Below are 27,849 nucleotides of genomic sequence, written 5' to 3' on the forward strand. Positions count from 1 at the left end.
TAGCTTTTTGTATTTTGTATTTCACAAAAAGGCGACATTGGTAAAATCAAAGAAAATATTCACAGAATTTGCCTTGACAAATTTTTTCATCAACACTTCTATATCATCTCATATAACTCGGCCATATTCAGTAGGTGAAAAATGAATTATTACAAGGTTCAACACCAAAGTACAGCTTAATATTGTCTGAATAGTGATTATTATACTAGACATAACAGCTAACCAAAGATGTGCCCTGCAAAAAGTACATCAAGTAGGATATTTATACATGACCCTGTTTGATTTAACAAAAATATTACATGGAATAGTAAAGTAATAACAAAATACGCAATACATGGAATAATCTCAAATGGCTATATCTTGATAAGTTAAATTATTTGAGCATCATATCTGAAATTTCAGTCAATATGCCCCAGATATGATATAAGATATTACAGTACATGGATCTTAGATGTTAGGATACCAGCGCCGCAGATAACAAAATACCAAGATATAAATATTGCTCCAAAATTTTTATAGTACGTATAAATTAGCCGTGACCAACTATGAGTCAACCAACAATTGTGTCAAAAAGTGCGTTCAATATATTACTCCATGTCAGATACATTTCAATGAACCGGTAAGCAATTTAGTCCATATAATGCACAATATTTCCAGCATGGATTTAATAATACTTAGAAATAATTTAGTACGTATAACAAGATAAAATATTGCAAGTTAAACTCCAAAGTGTGTGAAATTGCGAATAAAAAGATGTCAACCAAAAGCCACAACAACTATAATATGTCATCATATTTTTTCTTTACTCAATGAAAAACACAGCTACAGCAACATGAGAGGAAGCAAATTTATAACGAAGAAGTTCAGTTTTCTAACTTTTTAAACAGATTCCAAAATTCAAGATTCTCTGAATACGTGGACATTTAAGTCACAAAACCATTTAATTTTTTATAATTTATGTGCCAAATGAAACTTTTAACCAGAATACCTTTGTTTTGACCCAAATTTGTGTGAACCTAATAAAGACAAGCTATGAATAAATAAAAACATACATAAAGAGCGCTTATATTTTATTGACTGGATTCACTGACTTTAACAAAGAAAATCAAAATTTTGGAAAAGCCAAAAATATAACCTCTTCTTATTTGTAGAGAAATAAATATAAATACAATATAAACTAAATTGGCAAGATTCAGCTGCAATCTAGCTATATCAAATCAATATAGCAATCAATCATCACATAAAATATTTAATAGATGATCCATCCATATATATTATGTCTTATATGTATGATACATCTCTAAACGCCATATGTGGTAAATGGCGATAATAAAGTGGCGATCAAGTTCATCAAGACAGACAAAAACAAAAAAAGATTGAAGCCAAAAAAAAAAACTGAGCAATAATATGCTAAATTCGGAATGGTAATGTCATGATAATGCTTTCATTGATAAATATGTTGTTATCACAGCGAAAATAGTTTGTTAAAAAGACATTTTTTGCATCAAAAATGAAATGATACAACTTTTAAATAAAGCTGATCAATCCACTTTTCATGCATTGAAACAGTATTTGCAATGTAGTACGTATTGTGTCCGAAAAATATTAACAAATATCTCAAATGTTGGAAATTGCACCATCCGTTAAATAGAAAAAATGTGAATAAGTAAATCCATAATCATACGTTGTAAGTTAGTGGGTGAGAATTCCGAAAATATTATACATTACATGAATCGAAGAATTGCTATAGAATGAAACCACAGCCCTGTAATTGAAATGTTATATTTTTATGTCACAATTGCATCTTTTACTAGTCTTACCAATTACAACCAAAATTTTCTTTACAATGACAAAAAAGTATAAATCCTTCCCAAAACAATAATAAAATAGCAAGGATAGATAAAATCAATAAAAATGGCAAATTTTGCTCGTGTTTCACCTATGAAGTAAATATAGTATTGATAATAATATTCACATTTTACCCACCAATGCATGCAAGTTTTGCGAAAATCAATAAATTTATTTCGTCTCAAAAATTCATTTTCACCCTAAAGTGACTTTATTGACGCCATGTATTTCTGGGAATTAGTTAGCTCATATGTGGAAATTTCTGTTTGGAATGCCCTTCAACAGATCTAATTCACATAGAATGAATTGTATATGTCAAATTATCGAAAATTTAATTCAAGAGTTTGTGGTGATTTTGAGAAGAGAAGTAGTGATTTTCACTATCCAAATCATTATGAGGTCTTCTCAGATTGTGTTACCCGTCAATTCATTTTAAACTGAACACTCGTTTGCAAGAATTCAAAAAGATAGTAAAATCAAAATGCAAATACACTATCGAATATAATATACACCATCTGCACTGATGGTGTTGGGTTGGTATAAAACAATACCATTTCTGAGTGAAAGCGTTATGAGCGTCCAGTCAATAATATTTCATGGTTGGAAGGACTATTCAGTATTAAGCAGAAATAATAAAGTCACACCGATTAAAGTCAATTCGAAATTATATGCATAACATTGTTTTATTTGAAATTTCAGTTTTTGTTTCTTCATTTTCAGCCATCCATAGCAGCAAACAGTCGTTTCAATTCTGGAGTGACAACTTCACTTGTAAAGTTTTCTATGGACATTGCATTGGGAGCATTCTGAAAAATTAATAAATTTAATTGCAATGAAAAGAATTGGGATGGATACGTTTTTCCAGAAACCAAAAAAACTACAATAAACTAATATTGTAGGACCAACTCAATCATAAACGATTAAATATCAATATGTTAATCAGATTATATAAGAATCTTTTGAAAATCTCCGGAAAGAGCATTGTACATCATATTCCAGATATATTGCAAAAAATACAATGAGTCAATAAATGCAGAATAATAGTAAAATTATAATACCGTTTCCGAAGGATTTAAAACTCGTGGAATATTTTAAGTACGGTACAGTAGATTCACACACAACATGTGAAAAATTTATTTGCCCTTAGAGGAAACACAAATTTACCGCCCCTCCTGTGGCTTTGTTACAAACTATAAAGCATCACCACCAAATCTTATTACTTGTAAACAAGTAATAATTACAAATTAATAACAAGTAATGAAACAATGATTACAAGTGTGTGGTAAACCAAAACATTCACAATATGAATTAGAAACCAGTTTCTAAGTAGGCCTAATCATTAAGCACTTCTAAGCATAACAGCAGAGGTTAGAAAAATTAGACAGTGAGTATGATAAATCAAACCAGGGTTGTTTAATTTTTTCTAAAAATTTCAAATATTCTAAATATGAGGAATTACCATCAGGCCATCTTGAAACTAACCTGAGCATCTGCCGGGCTAGAACTCTGTTTAGAATCTTCGCTGTTTGTCATTCCTTCATCATCAACACTGTTGTTTAATTCTTCTGTATTTCCTTCACCATTACCGGTATTACTGCTAGTAACTGACATATCTAGACCATTCTGTGGTGAATTACCATGCTCTAGTTGCTGATTTTCCGATGGTGAACTATCGATTGCTGCATTATGAGATGGTGATTCTCTTGGTTCGTTAAAAACTTCCTGCACTTTTGTAACCGTTTGTGTCATGTCTGTGTAAAAAATATTATTAAAAAGGATATTTCAACGACATATTAAATATCTGTTGAAACTAAGTTTGGTTTTATTATGATGGGAATTATCATTACACTGTTTGAAAAGCAGAAACGCTACATCAAAAAAATGCATGAATATGCCGACCGACGAAAGACCACTTAGAATTTTCAGATACAGGGTGAACAATAAAAGACAGAGCTAATGTCATGGAAATGGAATATATTCTAGAGAGAACTTTTGTGCAAAGTGTCCTAGATTACTGAAACTTTTGGATACCATCATACACAGAAGTTCAAGTGTCAATAAATTTTCTTCATTTTCATAGAAGTAATGAAGAAATTGATGGGTTTCGTATTTTAGGGGTTCACCCTGTATATTTAGCTCATTTTTCAAAAAATGACTTACCTTTGCTGGAAAGATTAAGTGCAACAGGTGAACCAGCTGCATTTGAGTACGAATTATCTTGCTCATTTTCACCGCGTTGGGAAGCAGCAAATGCCAGTCTTTCACTTATAGAATCCAATGCACTCCCACTATTCAGTTTGTTCAAAAGTATTGGATTACTGTAAAAAAGAATGTAAATTATCATAAAATTAAAAATAAAATGCTCTTTGCAAAGTGGTTATTGCCAGAGTGAACAAACAATAAAGAAAGAATCCAACTGGTGAAAGTTTAGCTATATGTAAATATACTTATGCAATGTATATATACTAAGTTGAGAGTAAAAAGTTTTGCATTATCAAATGACATCAAGCACAATAGTATATAGATTCAGATTTCAAATGCAAACGTAGCCAAATACATAACCATAGATTATATGTAAGATTAATCGATACATAAAGCATATGGAAAAAAATTTATGGTATTTTCATTCTGATATCTTAGCATCTAACACAGTCTAGTCTCTTGATTCCTGCTAACTAGCTTTGAGCAACCTAAATGCCATACCGTATGCAAGTGGCATTGACAATAATTTGAAGCGATGGTAATACAATAAAACAGTGCTCCACCGACGATTTGCTAAGTGCACCACAAAAATTAACACAATTGTGTTAAACATAACTAATATATGATTGAATAATTCCCATATTGTAAGTATTATGAATGTTTTATTGTTTCTTATTTTAAAGGCTACGTGTATGAATAAATAAATTCTATGTAGTCTAACCTTTCTATGTCGTTTATTTTCTGTTACAATCAAAAAATTAAGTTTTATTTAAAGGCAGCAATTTTTTTTTTTCATGTAAGTTCGCCGTGAGTTTTTCCCTGATAATTTGGCGCCACACGAATAAAAGTTTGGGATCCGCTTAAAAAGAACATTAAATGCTGTGTAGCTATTTACCTTCCAATGAGATCTCTTTCTGCAACTTTATTATCTTGGACTGAATTTGATTCATTTGCTTGTTGTTGTTGATTGTAAGACACCAACATCATCTTCGACATACTGTATGCATCGGATGGTGCTGCTTTTCTAGGCCTACAGAAAACAATTTCGGCTTGAGTTAAACTGGGTTGGAAATGACTTGAATATGATCCATTATTGTAATTTCGGTTCTATGACTTTTCGTAGAGAGATAAAAGTTGTACCAGTTCTCAATATCTGGTAAGGTTATTAATATTAATAAAATATAATAGACATATTTTTTCTGGAAGAATAGCTTTTTCACATCAAGTTTCTAAAATAAATACATCATATTCGATCTTTTACTATATTACTTATGTTTCATCATAACTAAACATTCACTAATGATCATGTTCCAGAATGGAGAGTTGCTTAATGCTCAATTGCCCATTAAGGTGAGTATATCCTTAATCAAATGGATGTGCCGTCACTTTTATCAAAGGTAGCAGGAGATGTCACCTACAAGGAATTCATATACATTTACTACTGTACTGTACTTTTTACGATTCTTAGAAATATAGGGAAAATTTAAAAAAATCTTCCCTACCTTTTTCTTCCAGTTGATGTTGCAGATGAAGTCGAATTGAAATCTACAAATTGGTTTGTTGTACCGTTGCCAGCTATATTGGCTTCCTGTTGATGCTTCACGAGATGATGCTGAAAACAGAAATAATTAGATTAAAAAACGCATCCCACCCGTAAATATAATGCCCAAAAAAGCATTCTTTATATAGTGACCAACTAATGGCTATGAATCGAATATCTGCAAATCAATCTGACTACGTTGTTATGTCATTAAATTACTTTAAATAAGGATCATGTTATTCTTGGAACATACTAAATTGTCAGAATAATTTGAGTAAAATTTTATTCTGATTTTCCTTATTTTATTTCTATTACAAGTTCAGGGACTGTGTGTGTTAGCCACATGAATATACCATCTGCCCATAGGCTTCAGTCACTTCACACAACTTGATGTAAAGCAGGCGAACAAAATTAGTTACCTCCAAATTGGTACACACACTTCTGGAGAGCTGCATGACGAACCATGAAGTCGTATATTGAATTCATCTGTTGACAATTAGTAAACAGGCTATTTGTACATTATACATACATACCTTTAGATGTTCTGATCGACGAAACCTTTTTTCACATAAATTGCATGGATATGGACGTTCACCAGTATGGGTTAAAATATGGCGTTTCAAATGTTGTTGTCGTCCAAATAACTTGTTGCAGTATTCACATCTGAAAAAAATATGAATAAATATAAAATGAATATATTTCATTTTAGATGGATTAGATAAATATATGTTATATGCAACACATTACAAAACAATTTTAAACACGAACAACACAGCTCGCAATCCTAAGAGATCAGGATTCATTTTTTCCTTAATTTCATACATTTTCTGATTTTGTGTATATCTTAGGCTGTATTTGAATATACTAAGATAGCCAGATAGGTACTCCTGAAGTATGCGCATCAAGATGTCGCACAACCTGAACCCTAATCTGGTACACAATTGAGTTCAAGTTGTGCGCCATCTTGGTGCGCATACTTCAGGAGGTCCAAGAGATATACTGATAATTCAAGACAGTTTGGATGACTCAGCCAGCCACTTGACTAAAGGCATACTTTTTTTTATAGATTTGACTATTTTTTTTTTGAAAACATTCAGAATGACTTGGCTCAGGTCACTTCAGCAAAACTAGATTTTCACTGAAATCACAAAAAGCCTCAGGTTGGATGACTCGTACAGCCCCACAATGTATTGCCGTTGCCTGACTAAATAGACTCAAATCAGGACATATATGCATATATATATGCCAGATGGCCTTGAACTTAAATTAAACTTAAATAAGCGACTCAACTATAACTAAACAACAAAAAAATTTAATTGAACAAAATGTCAATTTTAAGCAACCCAACCCATTCATAACTGCATTCTGTCACATGAAATATTCCAATATGATTCATACCTGTATTCTTTCTTAGGTTTTTCTTTCTTCATTGCAAGCAAATATTGCGAAACTGAACTGGTTGGTGATGATGTCATTGTTTCTTTGCTGGGGCTGTTAGAGCTGAGAAGCAAAATAGACATGATCAAATATTACATATGAATTATAAAAACAAAAACAACTAAAAAAGGAATAATAAAAATTAAGTTTCATATTATTTAAGCACTTCCCTGATGGAAATAAATATTGATTTTGATATAAGAATGAGGCACACTCATTAAAGGTGCATGGCCAAGGAAAGCCTGGGTCTCGTATAATTTCGCATCTCAAGTACTTCTAGTGGGCGTAGCATAACAATTTTAGCACATGTCAATCCTAACCCCACCATTCAAAAATTACGCCCATTAGGAGTACTTGAGGTTCGAAACTGCACAAGACCTAAAAGACGCAACTATGTTGGTTTCGCAGGTAAAGATATCAGGTTTCAAACCCCAGATTCACAATATCACCCAGGTAAATTGAGCTCGTAGATCAAATCAGAAAGATTTTGTCCTTCTGAAAATACTAGTCGCTCTGATCAGATAAACATTGGTATTAATGAATCTCAATTAAACTGACCTTATATTTTTTGTCATGGAATACAAATGTTGTTCAACAGAAGTGGATGGCGATGATCTTCCGAGTATAATTGAACCGTATGGATTTTCCCCAGCTGGATGTCCATTTCTTGCGAAATATTCTGCAAGTGATTCATGGTCAATTAAATCACCATCAGGTCCTGAGGAAAACACATTTGGCTTGATATAGGATTTAAGGATTGTATTTACCAAAATGGTAAATATTTGGAATTACTTGTTGGAAAATTAAATAACAATGTTTGCAAAACTTCAAAAATAACCAATTTCTTATTATATTAAACTTTTTTATTCAAAATTTTCTACATATTTAGAAGCGTGGTGTCGTAATGGTTGAAGCGTTATACTCAACCATGATGGCATCGCAGGCTGAAATATCAGATTCAGATACCATGCCCACCAGTTTACTCAAGATGTAACAAATAGCGTAGGCCATGCCAAATCATAAAGATTCCATTCTATTCAAAATAAGGTAGCTCCTACCGTATCAGTAGTGGCTTGTGCAGAGCAAAAAAGCATATAAATATGTCATATAAATAATTTCTCTGGTTTACATGTATAGCCTACTAACCTTGCCCTTCACCATTCTGCAAAAGCATTTTCAAAGCTCCATTTCTGTGAGGATTTCCTTCACCCAGGATATGATTTAGTCTGCTTTGGTTAGAAAATTCAATAAGTGCTCTTGTTGCTGGGTTACTATCTGAGTTCGCTTGCTCTCCATTGCCAGATGAATTTTCTGCATTTTCTTGTTTGATCAAAAGCTGATCGAAAAATGAGAAGATATATTTGGTCATTATATCATCTATATGTGCCTATTTTTAAATATAAAGTTCTATCACATTACACTGAGCTCTTGGATGAATTGACTTGGTATTGTAGAGAAGCTCACATAAAAATTTTTCGAAACGTTCGAAGCATCTAGTAAAGAATTTTTCGAAATGGCCCTCAGTCCCCCAAGGAGCAGTTCTCTAGGAGCCACAAGCAAATGACATCGCCCATTTCGATGACTATATTAATTTAAAGTAATGGCTGTGATTTGTTTAATTAAGTATTTGACTGCATGCATGTACTTTATTGCTTTCATTTGCTGGCGTTTTTTATTATTACTGTAATTGTGACACATAAAATAACTGACGAAAATGTGTTGACAAAGTACTGAAGGTGTTTGACGGGGGCTTCATTTCATGAGAGTTTGAGGACCATTCCCATTCGAGTCAACATCACTAGCCAACTTGATGTCTTAAACTTATTCATCCAAAATAATGTAAAGGGACTCTTAAATTGCTTTCAGCATCTGACCAACTGATGTTTAAGAACTTGTGAAATTTGGGTATTTTAGGAATTATTTATAATACAAAATATTCATCCACACTGCGAAGAAAAACTCACATTGTCTGATTTTCCTTCAGGACTCAAATCATGAGGTTCATCATTGACGATAGGTGATCCAACACCAGTTACATCTTCACCTCGATTACTGTTTGTTCCTGATTGATTACCAGGTGATGGAGGTGTGTTTATTAGCTCGCATTCCTATAGAAAGAATTATATAGGATATTATATTATATATATATTTATCAACATAACCAGTCTTAAAGTAGATGATGGTGATTTGATATGATGACAGTTTTGTAGTTCCTATGTAATGTAAAAGGCAGAAACTACAGGAAAGTTTGGAAATCTCTACCGTTTGAGCCTACTTCATACATGAATCCTTTGGTGCATTTGTGCTGACCAATGGATAAATTTGTCCCTCATAATCTTATATGGTTAATGTAATCATGTCAAAGAGTGCTAACCAATGTGCCTTGTTGAAAATTAAAAAAAAAATTTGAGACCCTTTCTGTTGGATATTCTCAGGTTTTAATGAACTCTTATAAATAAAAATATGAAAGCAACAAATTTACCACAAGAGGCCACAAGACATTTGATAAAAAATACCCTTTATAAGAGCAATTTGAGACAGTGAAAAGTAACATAAGTAAGAAAGTGAAAAATGACAACTTTGCAAATTGAAAATTCCATTTGCGAAATTGGATTTTCTGTAGTTTAATAAGGTTTCTATTAAATTTACCTGATTGTCAGAGTCTTTGTTAGGAAGATATCTCTGATCAGGTATTGCAGGAAATGTATTCTGAGGTGATACATGGCCATGAGTTACAATAAATTCTTGGCATTTGTCAACAACATATGGAATCTGTAGGTAGCAAGCTGAACATAATACCTGAAATACAAAATAATAACTTATTTAAATTAAATGTGTAAGTAGCGTTTCTCAGTAAATACTTTTTTTTGAGTGACAAATCATGTATAAAGAGTGAATCGAATGCTTAAACATTATATCACACATGCTTTCGTCATATAAAGCAATTTCATTGAATGACTAAAACCAGAGAATTTCCCCAAATTGGGAAAACTATTACATCTTCGATATTTATATTCTATGCATTACAACAATGTGTAACAATACAAATGAATGGAATCATAAGTTTTCTCTGTCAAAATTGTGAAATTTGATGTGACGTAAGCTAACTTTATCGTCCGTCCGTATATATGTGGACCAAGCATATTATTAATCAATCAAGATATCGCCTTCAAAAATTGGGGGACAGCCAACTTTTTGCAGAAGTAACAACAATATAGAACTACCCGATATACTGATTATGTTTGAGTTATGATTGAAAATTGCATCAAATCTACAATTTATGTAACTATATTTTACAAAGTTTAAGCTTTTTGTATTGACATATTCAAATCATAAGACAAAAGGTACAAAGTTCCAAGAAATCATAGGGAAATGCCAACCAAGATCAGCCAATTAGTCATGAATCACGAGGGGTTTGTATGGTACATACAAATTTACATTAACAAATTTGAGATGAAAAAGACAATAGGCACAATTGACGCATTTGTGTAGGCACTGCACTTACTGCTTAAGGATAACGGAAATAAGGGTTATATGCATGCGTGAATTCCGTGTCATATTGAAATTACCTCATGCAAAGTAAAATATAGCTAACATAGAAACAGACTTTGTCATATTTTTTTATCTATTGAAATAACAACTCATCAACCACCTTGCTTTATTATTAGACCATGAAACACCACTTATCGAATATAGATCATAGCAAATTCAAGTAAATGTACAAGAAATGTTTTAACATCTCTGGGGATCTTCTCTAAAGCGAAAGCGGTTACTAGTTACTACTTAACAAATTTGTTCATTTACGGGGGATCATGTAATTCACAATCTATCATCAGCATAGCAGAAATAGGATGGGGTAAACCTGAAACAAACCGGATAAAAGTAAACTATAAACTTTTTTGAGCTTGGAGTTACCAAAATTAATGAAATCCCCTAGGTGTGCTTGAACAAAAAAGAATGATACACTGAATGACACAAAAATGTTCCCATATTTCCCATTGTCCCTTGGGCATGATATCTCCTGAATTTCTCACATATTTTCAACACCAACCAACTTATCATCAAATTAGTTTAATATAAATTTAGAGATATTCCATTTGGATACAACTTGGTAGACGCAACATCATTAATGCCAAGTATATGCAAACCAGAATGCTATATATAGGCACTACTGGAAAATTATCTATATTTCCCCAATCTAAATGATTGCATTATGACATGAAAAGACATGTTTTAAAATTTCCTCCTGCTATGTATGGACAATGGATAGAGCAGAAATTAGTATCACAAGAATTTTTATTTGAATCGACTAGCAGGGAAGCGTACCCATTTCACGCACAACAGCATGAAATGTCATTCTGAACTTTTTTGAGACGATTTTACATATTCTAGAATGATTCTACCTTATGAAGTATTAAAAAAACTATTAATAAGCCCCAATTCTAACGCCCTATTAATATTGCTTTTCACAGTATTACATGACGAAACACATGAACAATATCGTGAAATTTACATGCCTGAAGCCAAATTGCTCCCAAAATTGAATGTATTAAATAAAGGTTATAATTGACCATATGTGTCATGCAATTTGCATAGTAGTAGGTCATACGAATCATCAATCCCTGACAAAAATTTTACAGGAAAATCGAGGTCAAACATAGCGAAGTCAAGACTTGTTAAAACATGTTTATTATTCAATCGAAAGCGTTGGCATTATTATTGGCGAAAGAACGTTAAACGATTTATTCAACCTAACTGCATTGTCGTGGGTGTCCAAAGCGCTGTTAACCAGTTACAATACATAATACTCCGTCCTGGTTTAACCAACTTAATGACCTAAAAACCTCAAACGACCTCACTGAAATAATATAAATTGATGAACAGCGAATTAACATGAATTTAGCTATCAATGCTTGCATTTACATTTTCCCGCCAAACCAAGATGGTCGCGCTCTCATACCTGTATGACCGGCCATTGATGTAGGGCGACACCGCTGCTCTGCACAGTACAATAACAAAATTATATTAACCACACAATGTATGGTATATCATAAATGATGGCAAACGATACGATATTTTTAACAGTACAAAATATTTAATATTAAATCTTGTTCTGAATGTTTTTTCGACGGGGAAGAACGCCAAAAATCGTGACGTTTGTTTTGCGGGTTTCCGGACGTCAAATTCCGGCAATGCTCTCTCGTGACCTGGACACAATCATCATGTTAATTCAGTTTGATTCATATAACTTTGTCGAAAAAAGGTTAGAAAAATAATGGGTATAACTAAAGCAGTCCACTTTATATCGATGTTTTTCAAATATTATTGCGTGTAGCTCCAGACATTGCCCATGGGGTATAGTTGAAAACGTAAAATGTATAAACACGAGTTTTTATCTTTGACTATTCTGATCATTGACCAAGATAATTTATATTACTGTATTATCAAAGCCTGTTTTGTCGTAGAAATGTAAGGATACAAAAAATTCCGAATTAAATTCGTTAATTCGATCGCAGCCGATTTATTTGAACTAAGAAAGTTAACTTAAACGGTAATCGCGGCCTTGTCTACTTCGATTCGTAAATTAATTATTAAGGATATTTTGTCATCACCAACTGCGATTGTACATGGCTATGTACCAGAACAAATGGGATAAAAAATAAATATGATAGACGATGCCAAAGTCTAGTTTTTTGATGATGCGAGTGAGTCGATGTACTAACACAGTGGCAAATGTTTTTAGCACAATGTTCCTGTTTTTCGCACTAAAATTTCATAGAACCGCCCCGGGGCCTAACCGCCACTTACGCGTGGCCTTGATCACCCACACCAATGCCATATGACGAAACGTCATAAAATTCTGAAAACAGAAAAACAACTCCTAATTAGGAATTAGACAGCGTTTGTAAAATTAATTTCATCTCAGAAAAGACCGCGAGTCTGCGACTGGGTGACGGAAATGATGATGGTAAAATGAAAATCTATTCGGGCCGGTCTGTGGAAAAAGTCGCCGAAGTCGTGTTATGGGAATGGTCCTTGGGGCATAAAATGATCAAAAACTGTATTTAAAATTCATTTTGGTTATAAATATTTTTTTTACAAGTAATCGGTGCAATGTAGAGATGGTAAACCATTACAATCTTGAAAACACAGGTTATCATGAAAAGCAAGTTTTCATAATGCTTCTTTTTCAATTATTCATTTTTCAATTCAAACAGTGAAAACACACAAGAATATGTAGTATTTCATTTTTATCGTAAATGAAAACAGCATATTCAAAAATTTACTGTTTAATTATGAATAACGCATTTGTGACGACGAGTGAAAATATTGCCGTGATGGTTAATTAATATATTTCCAATCATGTTCCGATTATATTCAATACAACGAATATTTTGGTCCGGCGCGTGATGAGGCCAATCACAGAAAATTAAAATAGCTGGGTGCTTCAGTAGTTTGGGCATAATTAGACAAACGAAACCATTACATCGATAACAAACGCTTTTAATATTAACAGGACACGATTTCAGTAGCACAAAAATGCCTTAATTGGTGGGGATTACAAAGTGTTCCTGTTAGCCTTATTCTCGTGATTTCTAGAAGTAATTTAGGCTCACTCGGGGCGATTTTTCTACATGAGGAACACGCACGCGCTTCTCATAACTTAAGAGTAAGAATAGCCAGAGGGGTTGTCATGTTTTTGGGTGGTAAGAAAAAATAACTGACGTCGGTCTGGGTGCTTAACAAAGGTTTCTGCGGAAAACAACACTAACAGCATATACGATGCCCTAGAGCAGTGATTCTGAAATTGTTTTCCGTATTCTGTCTGTGCCCACCTTAAGTTCTGAGTTCCAACAAACATTCCACTTTTCAAAATTTGAAAATTAAATAAGGGGAAAAAATATTTATTACCTCGGATATGTTAAACAAATGGTGATAACCGACAAGTAAAAAAATGTCGATTCATTTTTTCGTGGGATCGCTATTTGAGAAACCTTTCTCCTACAATCCACAACCAAAGACGCATTTCATATTTTACTGGGCACGTGTGCAAGGTGTGCACTTTAATCCGCCGACTTCATGTCAAGACCAACCCAGTAATTTTGATTTTCAATTGGGTGACTGGCGGTAATAATTACAATTCGGAGAAAAATGTAGATAATTCGCGATCCTTGGCCTGTCTTCCTATAAAAATTTTACTTTGCGATAGCCCGGGGCCAGAACATTTCCGTGACCCAATGAAAAAGTTTCAGCTGAAAAGTAAAAATTAAATTAATGACGTTTTAGATTGTGAATAGAATATAACGAAAAGTGAAGTTTCGATTTTAAATTTGGCAAACATCACATAATTTAAGTCTGAGACTATTCGTTTATATTATTATACTATATAAACGACCAAATACTCGTTCAATGCCCGTTTAGAGTTAATCCGAGTGCATCCATATAAGATTTATCCGCGCGGTATGCCCGTTACAATTAATCACAACGGCATCTTCGTTTGACCCTTCATATAAATCGAACCCTGCGGCAAGCCAATACGATCCAACCACTTCACGCATCCGCGCAGTATCCTTATTTTATTTACCGCGAATAGCCTGCTCAATATTATTATAACAATGGTAAAATATAATAAAGAATATCATATTCACTCACTCCATATTAGCGATGCTTGTTTGAAACATGAGACGCTAAGGACCTCTCCCCCGTTTCCCATACAATTAGTTTGTCCCCTGTCGGCCACAAGAGATTTTTCGACCCATGAGGATAAAACATTGTTCACGGAACGGTTTGAGTAGATGCGAAAATAATGCCAATATCGCAAAGGCCATCCTTGGCCAAACGTTTACAAATTGCCAAAATTGTAAGATTAGCCAACTTTTTCACATCCAATCTATGATTGGCCGCATATATAGGTGTGAACTAATTGTGACAACTTGGAAATAGTTATCGATTAACGGTACTTCGTTTAGAAATGGTCCTACGTGTGAATATTTTATGTTAGGCGCAACTATAACACCCGACTAATGTTTTAAAAGCAATATGACGTTTCCTCCGCGGTACCAAAAGCTCCCACAATAAATATATCAATATTATGCCGCCCCACATACCATTAACTGCAGGAAACGCTGTGTGAATAACAACCGCGCGCGAAATGGAGACGTTTTAGCGTGGGAGTGTTAAATTAGCTGCCGACGACACCCGTTGGCCTATCTACTATATTAATTTTGGCCTGTTAGAGGAGTAAAATGCATTCAATATTGTAATTATACTACACACGATAATCTATCATTATTTGTATTTACAAAACCATAATTTTGTATTATTGAATGTAATCGACATAAAAATTTGAGACTAAAATAAACAAATTCTCTACCAGTGCGAGGTTGCAGATTTTCATACGAAATATTTTTTTTGTTAAATTGGTTAAACAAAATGTACCAAATGTTAAGTGGTAAGTGGTAAACGGCCCCATTATTAGCCATGAGCTTGGTCCGAAATAATTTTAATTGTGTTACTAAGTTCGAAGATGAAAATTCCTGCGTCAAAGAGGCTAAATTCTCCTAATTCATCACAACGCAGCATAAATAATAACGACCATAATAGAAATAAATTCACACACATTTCCCCTCGAATTTCAAATTTCGAAATCACCATAAAGCGTTCAATTGGGTATGTATGTTGTAAGAACATAATATCAATTGCGTTGCCAGCTAGGAATATCTCACTACACCCTAGGGAGTGTGATACACTATCATGGGAACAACAACACATCGACAAAGTGGGGTTTTTATTGTACGATTGACTGGTAACTAAACGGACTGGTTGTTCTCAAACACTTGAAAGATATACGGAGCGAGCTAACAGCGTCCCACTCCTAGATAAAAGTTGAATACCCTGTAGAGTACGCCGGCACGATTGAAATAACAAGCAAGATTAGCTATGAATGGCGTATCAAAGAATATCGACAAGGCATGGCCGAATAGACAACATGGATTAAAATGAACTATTCATCGCCAGAAAATATGGGACGATGCCGGTGTTGTATTAGGAATATATAAATATATAACATATGGCATATACTAACAGTGCATCATTGGCCCAGGTGTAGCGGGGTCCATTTCGACCATATTTTCTATTCTACTTACGCAGTTTTACAATGAGGGTGAGGTCGAGCAGAAGGCAAACAATGGCGCAGCAGTCGTTCCTCCCTCGCTTGGGTGCCTATTGTGTAGTCGGACACGCCATTGTGCTACCCGTGGGGTTGTGCCATACGCGTTTTGGCACAATGGGATATTCATAGAGTGGCCTTTGATTCACACTGAAACGGAATTCTTTTCTTTTTAATTGCCGGGAGTAACATCGACACGAATAGCTTTTGATAGAGGGTTTACCCATACTTCGGAATTCAAAAGTATCCATTCCAATAGGAAGACTAAATTACTGACAATAAATTGAATATATGTCGGGTGGCGCGGTAAAAAGGTTGAATAACGCAGCCAAATAAACCTCCCTACGTGCTGTGGCACATGACTCCGACTGGTTGGTTGCCTTAGGGTAAATCCTATCCTTGTAAGAATGTGTTCATTTCATCAGCATATACATATATATATATACGTCATTTGGTATGATGAAATCCAATTTGAAGATGGACTTAAATGTTCATCGTACTTGGTCATCGTCGAGATAAGAGTTTTGGGGAGTTTTTGGTGACTGACTGATTTAAATTACTGTATAAGAAAAAAGAACATAGAATGATTGGGAAATCACGTTTACTTATAAAAATTCTACTCGCGTTGTTCTATATAAATTACCCGACAAGGTGTTCACCGCATAGTATTAATAATTTTTGTTCAAAGGAAAAACGGAATCGAAATGTCATGATCAGACGCCTCTTACATTTTCAACATATAAATTATGTAGAGAAATGAGCACACAACACTGGCGCATACAGATTTATCTAGAAAGCTAGAATTGAAAAATGTGAATACCATTGAGTCAATGATGGAATCCCCATTTGAGGGACAAGTCAATTTTGATATTTGAATAATATTATGACGATATTTTTAGAGGCCTCGTTTATATATTACAATCGCAGAGCTAAGCGTTAATAGGTGTTCTTGGTTGATTTCGTCAGATTGGGCTGTACTTTCAAGATTAGTGTCCTCTATCTTATGTCTCAATATGGAATAATATGCGATAAATCAATACTAAAATCCAGTGCATAAATATAACAGTCATCGCCCGATTGTCTCTTATAAAATACAAATGACATAAAACGGAAATGACCCAGTGCCATATCTCTGTACATATGGGATGGGTAGTGAGCGGCGTGGGATATATGAATCATATCATAAAACGTACAGCGAACTCCCATACAGCAGGAAATCATTAGAGCACACACGAACATCGGCGCCAAATGAATACTTTGCTCCCTGTTTCGATTCGCGTCGTGGGTGTGTTAGCAAGTGGTAAAACAAATTATTTTGGACTTTGGAAGGCATTTTTGGAAGGCCGATAATTTTTGTGGGACAGTTTTAAATACGTAAAAATCATAGATTAGGTCAAATTTCACACTTCTTGAACTTATTCAGATTTAGGCAAATTTTGAACAAAACCATATTCTCAAATATTGCTGTAAATGAAGATGCCTTTACTACGGTTCCATTCAACCTTTGCATGTACTTGATTGAAAACAACTTGCGCGCGTGAAATGTAACATCATTATGACATGCAAACCCCATGCTTGGTCGCAATTACTAAAGAGTGAAGTAAAGAATGAGGAAAATAGGATTTAGTGGGTGTCCTCCACTCCCCATGGGAGGTCGATTGGAATATAAATAACAAACGCAACGCGGGAGTGCTCCTATACAGTCCGTTCCCTTTTTCTATGCTCACGTTAATTATTGATGAAGCCCTTTTCTGAGGTTCAACAACCCCCGTTCCGTACTTAAGTGGGAACCGCGCTGCGCTATCCCATCGCACGAGGCGCACATACCCGACAACACCCAATGCAAAGGTATTTCGAATTTCAGCAACTAAAAAAATGACTATTGAAAAGAGTGGTAAAGTCCAATACACCGGGATATGTACCGATATACCAAGTAATTCCACTGAAAATATAAATGTGAAATAGTTAGCCGAACTATGTATTTTAATTATTCACTCATACTAAACCAACTGGCTAAATTACCGCAAATGTGTACATCTGTGCAATACCCAAAGCCCGTAATGAACACAGCTTGCGTGAAATGAAAAGGCTATCAAAGTTGGCCGCAGATGTGCTTTGTTATAACCAACCCCACAGCGGGTTCGATTTTTCAAGTGGCCTGGAATTTCGGATCTGTATACTTAACATTCACCAATATCCACCCTCTTTCCGCTACGCGCTTCGCAGACCTTTCCTTAATTGGCGGAAATTGAAGCCACTTGGGGCCTGGTCTGCAATAACACTACACCCTTCGCCTATTACGCTTATTTATATTGCGCCGTGTGGCATCAGGTACTTAAAGTTAATTATACTACGAAACCCAGTTTTGATCGACTTTCAGCAATAAAAACTGACGAGCGTCCTTTTGCCCTTGTTTTCATATTGGATTCGTTTTATTGACCCTGCACATTCCCCGGGGTGGTGAAAAACAGAATGGAAAGATCGATTGAATTCCTCGAAGTGACCATAGCACTGCCAAATGCAATGACGCAAAATTGAAGATGTGGTTGAATAAGCGTTTCCCCTGTATCACAAAGTATTGCATAATACAATGATAAATAAAGGTATCGATCAAATGTGAGAAATTACAACAGATCATCATAAACATGTAACATTCAACTAGACAGGAGGCCCCGGTTATTTTACACCTGTCCCGAATATAATCATTTCGAAGAATCATTTTTATCGATTTACACCTCTTATATATACAAATATGTAACTTTATGTTCATCAAACCTAATTTTAATCGTAAAAAGATGGATTTAAAACACAGATGCGTAGTTTAGATATTGATCAAACTTAGTTGGCGTTAGTTATAGTTGCCCGTTTCCGTGCAACGGCTAAACCGGGGTGTACACATAACACTACATCGAGTGTAGCGTTTTATCGTGCTCGCCTTTGGTCTACCGGAAATCGGGGTTACGCAAGTGAAACGCGATTTAGAACGTTCAAAATAGGCGCTTAACCTTGTACATACTGTATATGCATTATGGTACTGCCTACCAACAATGGGAGATCTAACAATAACGTAACGCGACAATGCCACGGTTTATCGAAATTTGAATATATGTGTTCGATGAAAAGTCTGACAGTGACTATTTTCATTTAAATTATAATTGACTGTTGTATTACTGGAATGACGAAACTGCGACCAGTAAAGTTATCAGTTACGCAAAATATCTCCTATTGCACAATATTAATGTTGCGTGTGGCGCATTAAAATTAAAACACGATTTCTGATTTCATTTTACATTTCGGGGATACTTTACCAAGAACGAAAAGACTGCTTGTTGGGCGACATTAAGATGAATGAGTCACCGAATATGGTTCAAATACCATATTGGGATATACCATACATGAGGTACTTATTGTCACAACGAAAACGGGAAATTCTGTAAGTTAGTTGGCCCGATGAACATGGGTTATCAATCTTTGTGAAAATCGTTACCATCTACCAAAAAGTTGATCTGAATGGTAAACTGACAACCCGGAAATGTCCTTTCCAACAAATGGCAATATTTCAATTTCTTAGATACACGAGATGGCCCACATATTTTGAAGAAAATCGAGTTACATAAAGATACTTCCAGCTACAGCCCATATTCGGCAGTGCCAAAATAGGCGAAATTTTTCTCTTGATTGGAAAATTTTGCCTTTCTCCCGCATGCTCCAACTAAACCAGTTATAACTTGGAGGCACGACAACACATATTTTTCACTTCCGATCATTAAATTAATCCTCAATCCATTAAGTTCAAAAATTTGCTTTGTCATTTTGACCCGATATTTCAAGTGTTTTGGGATAGCAATTTTGCACGCGATATGAAGTTTCGGTTTGTGACTGACCCGATCTAAATTTATCGTGTTTTATTAAGTTGGGTGAAAGCTTTGCGTCATATTTTCCATTCGCGTGTCAGAGAGACATAAAATTATAATTTTCTGATTAAAATTTATTACGGTAATTAAAATAAAATGCTGTAACTATTGTAATCCATATCGATTACAGTTCTGGGAATGTTATAAACGGGATAATTTACATCGATATAAATATAAAGTTTCGTATTGCGGCGACAGTTGCAAAGTAATATTTTACAATTTGCAAATTACAATTAATAACTTTACTTAGTAGTTCATCGAAATAAATCATACCATGTAAAGCGTTAGAAAATAACCGAACAGGACATTTTCCTGGAGAGGATAAGGAGTGAGTACTTATCACAAAGAATTTACAAATTGAATTCATCCAAACTCACGTATTTCTGTATGCTATTTGACCGTGAATCAAAAACCGAACAAAAACAGCACAGAGATGGAGAAAGGGTAAAAATGATACGCAGAGTAATAAATTTGAATGCCCACTTATTAGGTAAAAAGCAAAACGACATTACGCCCATGGGCGAAGAATCAACGAATTCGTTGCAATCGAATCAATAACCACGTGACCAGCTATGGTTAGAACAATCGAGAACTTCGGTGAGGTACTTGGAAAATTTTATTGTTTTTTAATTCGGACTACTTCCCTTGATAGCATGCAAATAGTTTTATATCGTAACAGGATTGCCTTTCTAAGGTTTTGGTAAACTTATGTCTATCCACATAAACGTTATAATATATGAACAGTGTTTCAAGGATCCGTTAAAGTTCGAATCTGTAATACGTATTGTAACATACAAGACAAATTATTCACTTCGAGAGGTAAGTTCAATTAACCGATCTATTTAATAAGTAATATCTTCTAAACTGAAGATTGGATTATCTGCTCCACAAAAAGAATAACGTGAAATGTTGTTGTCAACAGCAGTGTCTGTTTTCCGACCCAAATCGATTGACTCTATTTTGAACTCAAAACGAACCGCAGACTTAATTAACTTACAAATCTGAGATAGAAAATTAAATGTTTGGTTAAACGCATACAGTCAAGTATAAATATCCTTAACTATAGATATTAAACTAGATATAGTGGAAAAGTCACAAAAAGGGTTCCAAATTTGAGGGTATTAATTTTTTATATTTTTAATATATCGCATGATTGTCTAGCATAGGAAAAATCCACCAGAAATACCAGCGGAAATACCCCATTATGGAAACAATCCACGGAAGCTAACAAAATCGGGTACGCGCCCATTCAGATTGACTCATTCAACGCCAATACAATGCATAATACCATATGTGGAAAACATTTCAACCTCGGAAAGGGCCTTTCATTAGTATGACCGAGGTCGCGCAGGGTTATGAACCCCAGACCTCGAACCTAAATGTCCCAAATCAACCTCATCCGTTTATTCATTTTTCATAAATAAATGGCTTCCGCGTTCGAAAATATCTAACTACCTAAAATATACATTGAATCGTCGATTAAGTGGACGTTTTTTTCCTGTAAAAATATAATGAAATGGAGTTTAAGGAGAACGGATTTTTTTTTCGAATTAACACGTCCATAACCAGGAGTAAATTTCGCATAAAAAAGGAATCATACGTAAAATTTGGTACTACAATCGTTTAAAAAAATCATCAATGCAAAATGGTGGTTATTTTGAATGATCATTAGAGACACTATATTTAGGAATTATGCTATCTTTTAAATTAACAAGTCCGATAAACAAACAGCAACACGGGATTAAAAAACAAACTAAAATACTGCACACGTTTTTGAAAATTCACCGATACGCGATATGAAACTACGTGATGGCATTTTGGCAAAATCCATTATCCATATTCCAACAATATCTGATGGAAGGCATGACTGCACGAACAGTTGGGGTGAAGCGTCATTTCCCAGAAGATTAAATTTGCATATTATAAACCTGCAGTCATATTTAAAAACAAAAGCAAATTTCATATTTCTGAGTTAATTCATATGAAAAAAACTAAAAAAAAAAACTGATAGCGAAACACCACAAGTATAAGTGTGCGAGCAAGAATGGCGTCACCATAAAAATGCTTGTTCATATACAATAGTATGGGGTATGGACTATTCATGTCGCGAAATGAAAAGGTTAAATTTTGAACCTTTCCTATTAAAGTACACAGGATCAACAAATAAAAGGAACGCCAGTTATTTCCGTTTTATCCAATTTGACTAGTAGGTAGGTGATTGATAAAAACGTCAGGTAATTCAAAAAGAAATGTGGAAATTTTACCATTTTCTGAAAAGGTGACCTATCACTACAGGAGACAAGGGTGCAATATTTCGCAAGAGTTTGTCTCGTTGGGTAATCACGAAAATTCAAAGGTCGATATTGCCTGTCATTTGTCACGTGACAATGCGGTAATTCATCAATGTTATAATTATGTATGTTTCAATCACCACACTAAAAAGTCTCCAGTTCACAGATTATACCAAAAAGCTATATTGGTTGATGATATAAATAAAATACTAAGCGAAAATGTTTTAGAGACGCTAATGGCAATTTGAGGTAACAAATGTAAACTCCGCACCGAGTCCGATACACGTCGTCGGCGAATAGAAATATTGCATCTTAATATAAAACAAACAATAACGAACAACAATATTTTCATACAGAGGTTGGAACAGAAAATTTATACCCGAATGGAAGCGACTGAAAAGAGCGCTTTCAAGTATTATATAAAAACAGTCGTCTATCCGCTTATATCGGCCTACAAACCTTTTGAATAGTACGTAAAAGCTCCCGTGGGGAGGTCCCTTGAAATGGAATCGCTATAAAACCAAGCGTAAGAAATACCGAGAAAGGAAGGGCCATTACCCGCCTATGAGACATCTGGCGCCAAAATGAGCTTCCACGAAGAGTATGGATCGGGTCTTCCAAATCCCATGGGAAATGTCGTTAAGTCATAAATAACAGTTTCCAAGTGGAACCAGGGTCGTTTGGGGATATGTACCAAATGCGACAGTTGCTCATTAACATTTTATAACAGAAAAATCAGCTGTGTCAGCGGCATATTGAGGTAATTAGTTGGTGGTAAAATTCGCAATTGCGATTTTATCCAATTTGATGTTTAATAGTTTTTCCATTCTTATAAGTGTATCCAAAATTTTGAATTTATACACAAAAATTTCATATATAGCAAAGCTGAGATTATTTTCAAAGGCTTACAAAGAAAATGAATAACCTTCACGTAAAATCTGTAGGGTAAAATTAATCACGACTTGTCAAAATGCAGAAACTTTCAATCACCAGCGACTGGCCCATGTTTTGAAAAAGTTTCTCATTCATTAATCTTTCTACCTTTAGCAAAGAACTCGAGACCTTGATTTAAGCAGTCCTGCATCAGAAAATGAAAATGTGGTGGCATCAGAAAACGTTTGATTACGACAGGGATTTACTGTATACCATCTCGTAATTACCCCATATCTGATTTATTTATATGTTTTCTATGATTCTATTTATCTGAAGTTAGGATATGTGAGGTTACTCGACTACCTTTTCACTTATCCTGACTTGACTTAAGATAAACACGATGAAAGGTGACAACTAAGATAATTAGAGGTGGGGCAGTAACAAGTTAGCGTCGAAAATATATATCGAACTTCGTTCAATTAATCCAGTTCCTTGGTGCGACTTCGAACGCGCAATTCAACAAATGAACTGCGGTACAATTTTGCATCGTTATGGATAGCCAGGTGGACATTCTAACAGGTTCTAGCAAACACAAAGAATAAACGAAGAAAATTTGGTCACACCATTATTTAAAATTTTCGCATTTTTTTTTTAGAAATGTTTTTTCATCACATTTTATTGTAATTTCGTGAAAAGTACCAACTATGAGAACGCACGATACCACATGGTTTAATGTAATTCTTCAACATATCAAAATAATATTAACAGCACTGGTATTGAAACAGGAGAGGGCGTCATAGTTGTAGCGTACAAAGCATAGATCATGATTTCCGCCCCCACAGGCTGCGTCAACGCTTGTTCCATAAGAATTCGTGATAGAGGCTTGTATCGATCTATGCGCACGCCCTGCAGGGTCAGCTGCTTCATGCTTAAGATCAATAGAAGTTCTAAACCTTCCCAGGAATGACAATGCATGAATCAAGACCGAATATCATGATTCACATATGGGCCGTACATAAATGGGTCTAAGGAAGACTCGGGGTCGAAAGCTTTACGTGTTTATACATTTCACGAACGAATTTCATCAGCGCCGCGGGCGATCAATTTTGTTTTTGCGCTGGGGTCACAGCGGGCCTTTTGTAGTCGTAATTCTAATACAAAAACCATTTCGGGACGTTTACAAACGAACGAATCGTGGTGGGTACGGGTTTCACGACTCGTCAACGCGTTTTTAAGGCCCATAAATTTTTTATTACCTCGTGAGGGTGATAGTACCGATTGGCTAGCGAAAACATGAGTTGCGCCATATTTGTTGAACGACGAAACGACCCACTCAATGGGCGTTAGAACTATTTGTAATGTAAAGAATATTTGCGAAATGGGGTTAGAAACGATATTGGCAAACACACTACACCCCTGGTAGAGAGGTATACTATGTGTTCAGCTAACAATAAATACGTCTGTTACTACATTTTGGCATAAATTTCTCCCTACCTTTTCAACCTTGGAGGGAATCGCTGGAAATACATTAATCGGGAATAGAAATACATTCGTAATATCTTACCGCATAAGGAATTCGCAATACCGTCATTTAATTTTGGTACTTGCGGTTATAGCCTTACAGAAAGAATACAAAATATATAACCTTCAAGGTTAATTAATCATTCAACAACAGCCATATACTCTCATTTGGAAAAAAAAAATTATAATGTGTATATGATTACGAAATATTTCATTTCCAAGTAATTCATGATTTCAAGATTTTGAGACATGGTCATGCCTGTTTGGTTAGAGTTATTCTGAGAAACATGGCTACATTGAAAATTACCAAATTAAAAAACGGCTCAAGATATTTAAATGCAGGACATGCGGTAATTAGCAAAACAATCGGAGCACGAAGCCGGCGACCACTGTCGTTTTAGGGCAAATTGGTAAAATCTATCCCCCAAAAATAGCCAACACTTCTTTTTCAGATATATATGAATACAACACTTGTTTTTATTTATACATTACCGGTTAACCGCAAACGGTCTTGTTAGCTATCATACACACGATTGTATCCGATTTTCATTTTATTCATTTACATAAATTACATTTAAAATTAAACAAAACTTAGTTGAATTAAAATTAAACTAACTTGTAAGATTGAGGAAATTGTAAACGGCATCCGTCTGTTTGCGTTTAAATATAACAAATAAAAACTGCCATCATATAGTCACTTCCCACGCATGTCAAAGTTAAATTTTTAGACAGGGGTGAATAATAATCGTGTATGTACCATGACACATTTGCAACGATCGGTATTCTAGGTATTATGAGTATTCGAGTATGAAAAGTTTTTGAACTATAGTTGCACTTGGAATTAGAACTTAAACGTGAAATCTATTTTCGCTCAGATTGCGGTTTTAGCTCTAAAAAATGATCCGTATTTAAAACACGTTAGACAGTGCTTTTGAAGTGCTTTCCCGGGGACATAAAATGATATTATCGCGAAAAAAGAACCGTGGAAAGTCGAAGCATAAACTTTGTCCCGCAAAAATCCTCAATCATCTATCAGCTTTTGCAGCTAAATACGAACTGTTAAAAGGACTATGTTATTAAATTTGACAATTCCTGTGATACATATCGAAAAAGTAATTTACTCGAAAAAGCAAATAAATTTCTGTTTTTTTTTTGTCTTGGCCATTACTCTTCCCTTCGGGATCATTTCAACGGTTACGGGGCGAAATTTTTTATCGTTATTTCCCCGGTAATAGAGGCAATCAAAGTGACCCTCAAGAACCACAATGCCTCGGGCGGCAGTAAAACACGATAAATTAAGTTTCAAGTACGGAGTTGTTTTCCAAACTATAGGTGTTTTTATGTACGCCTTTTAATATCAGGTAAAGAGCTATTTAAAAGCGATCACGTCACGAACCTATGCTTCCAAGTGCAAAAGTATGATACTAGTAACAAATCACACAAAATAACAAAAACACAAATCGCCGCAAGGGAACACTTAACGATGTCGAAAACTTTAAGATTTAGGATAACTGTATAATTATGCAAAGCCAGTCCCAATCACTACTGATTGCCACAGCATAAATTCAGGTCTTTCCCAAATTGGATTCAGCTTGCTAAAAACTGCTGTGTGGTGCAGCAAATAATATAGCATCGATGCAAAGCATGGCGCTTCACTTATAGTTCTGACTTGACAAAGATTAATAAACAATAAAAATCCAATTAATGTCAGGAGGCCACAAATAATCAGTCATTGATAAAATATATCAAAATATCATATTGCCCGTGTGGCAAATTTAAAGCATAGCATTTTTGGAGCCTCTTCTCTTTTTCCTTCTTTACAACAAAAAGTTAGGGTTAGTAAACCCAGTGTTCAACATCCATAATACAAAATGTTGATGATTATTAAAAACTTGACAAATGACACATTTAAAATCATAATAACAACACCATCCTTTGCTAAAATAGAGTTCTTTTTAAAAATAAGGCAGGCATCCTCTAAATTGAATTTATTTGATTTATCAGTATATAAAAAATATGAAAACAAACCTGCATGACAGAACTTTGGCTGAGACATAACTGTGATGTGTAGATGAAATCAAGAACTTTTGCAAAGCCGACACTATTGACAATCATCGGAATTTCAATGACATCTTTCTTCACTTGTTTGTTAGGGTTCAGAAACAGATCCCTAAAAACGTATAAAGATTAACCCATTGTGCTAAGAATAAATTGAGGTGATAAAATATATATAAATATATGTACTTCAATTACTTGATAGTAAGCACTTGGACACATCAGGTTCGGCTTGATTTACTGACCCCAAATTCATATAGTCTTCCACGAAAATGAAAACTATATTCCCATATCATTAGACACTATAATTTTAAATACATAAATATTAAGTACCTGAAATAACCCATTGCAGATGCCAGTACATTTGTATGAGCTTTGAACAAATGGCCTTGTACTCGAACTGTGATATCGCATAATTGACCCTGAAATATTAAAATATTAAAAGACTCAATGTGAAATAAATTATACCCGGTGTATTGAAGTCAGCAATTATCACAGAAAATCAACACCAATCAAGTGCTTAGGTCGGGTTAGGTTACTGTCCCGCCTTGTCCTGATTTATGATAGATAAACAGAATTAAAGAAAACCAGTAGGAAATTAATTAATGTTGGAGCAACGAGAAGAGCAATGACTAAACTCTGAAACTATGCAATAAAAAAATTATATACAAAACATATATTAAATAAATCACCTGCAGCCTTTGTTCATTTAATCCCATTAACAAACTTGAAGGATGCTCAACTGATTCACAAACGTACATTCGGGTTGCCATTTTTGTTTCCTTCTCAATCTTTCCCACTGCGAATTGTAGAAATATAAAGAATGCAGACTATTCAATCAACTTCTTTGTTGGTATGCACAAATATTTGCTCAGAGGTTCCAACTATCACGTATCATGCATGTCTTTATACTGATATAAGCTATCTACACACCAATTTTTTTTATCAAATTATCTAAATATTAATGCTTTTGGTATTGGTTACTCATAAACAGCAATG

General features: G+C 34.6%; 1 protein-coding gene across 2 annotated transcripts; it reads right to left on the reverse strand.

Moving 5' to 3' along the window:
- LOC120345327 (uncharacterized) lies at window positions 1-27,829 on the reverse strand. Of its 2 annotated transcripts, none has more exons than XM_039414737.2 (14): window positions 27,543-27,829; window positions 27,184-27,272; window positions 26,824-26,965; window positions 9,677-9,826; window positions 8,992-9,135; window positions 8,174-8,363; window positions 7,586-7,706; window positions 6,989-7,090; window positions 6,124-6,253; window positions 5,553-5,662; window positions 4,946-5,080; window positions 4,009-4,166; window positions 3,331-3,599; window positions 1-2,654 (listed from the first exon to the last, which is right to left on the reverse strand). In XM_039414737.2, exons 1-14 carry the CDS (start codon window positions 27,621-27,623, stop codon window positions 2,565-2,567), a joined length of 1,911 nt encoding a protein of 636 aa, XP_039270671.2. In that variant the 5' UTR covers window positions 27,624-27,829; the 3' UTR covers window positions 1-2,564. The 2 variants fall into 2 exon arrangements, with proteins under 2 accessions (XP_039270671.2, XP_039270670.2); XM_039414736.2 differs by having other exon boundaries at window positions 7,586-7,745.
- Between the last annotated feature and the right edge of the window lie 20 nt (window positions 27,830-27,849).

This window comes from Styela clava, chromosome 8 (genome assembly GCF_964204865.1).
Source record: "Styela clava chromosome 8, kaStyClav1.hap1.2, whole genome shotgun sequence".
In the NCBI taxonomy this organism is placed as follows: Eukaryota; Metazoa; Chordata; class Ascidiacea; order Stolidobranchia; family Styelidae; genus Styela; species Styela clava.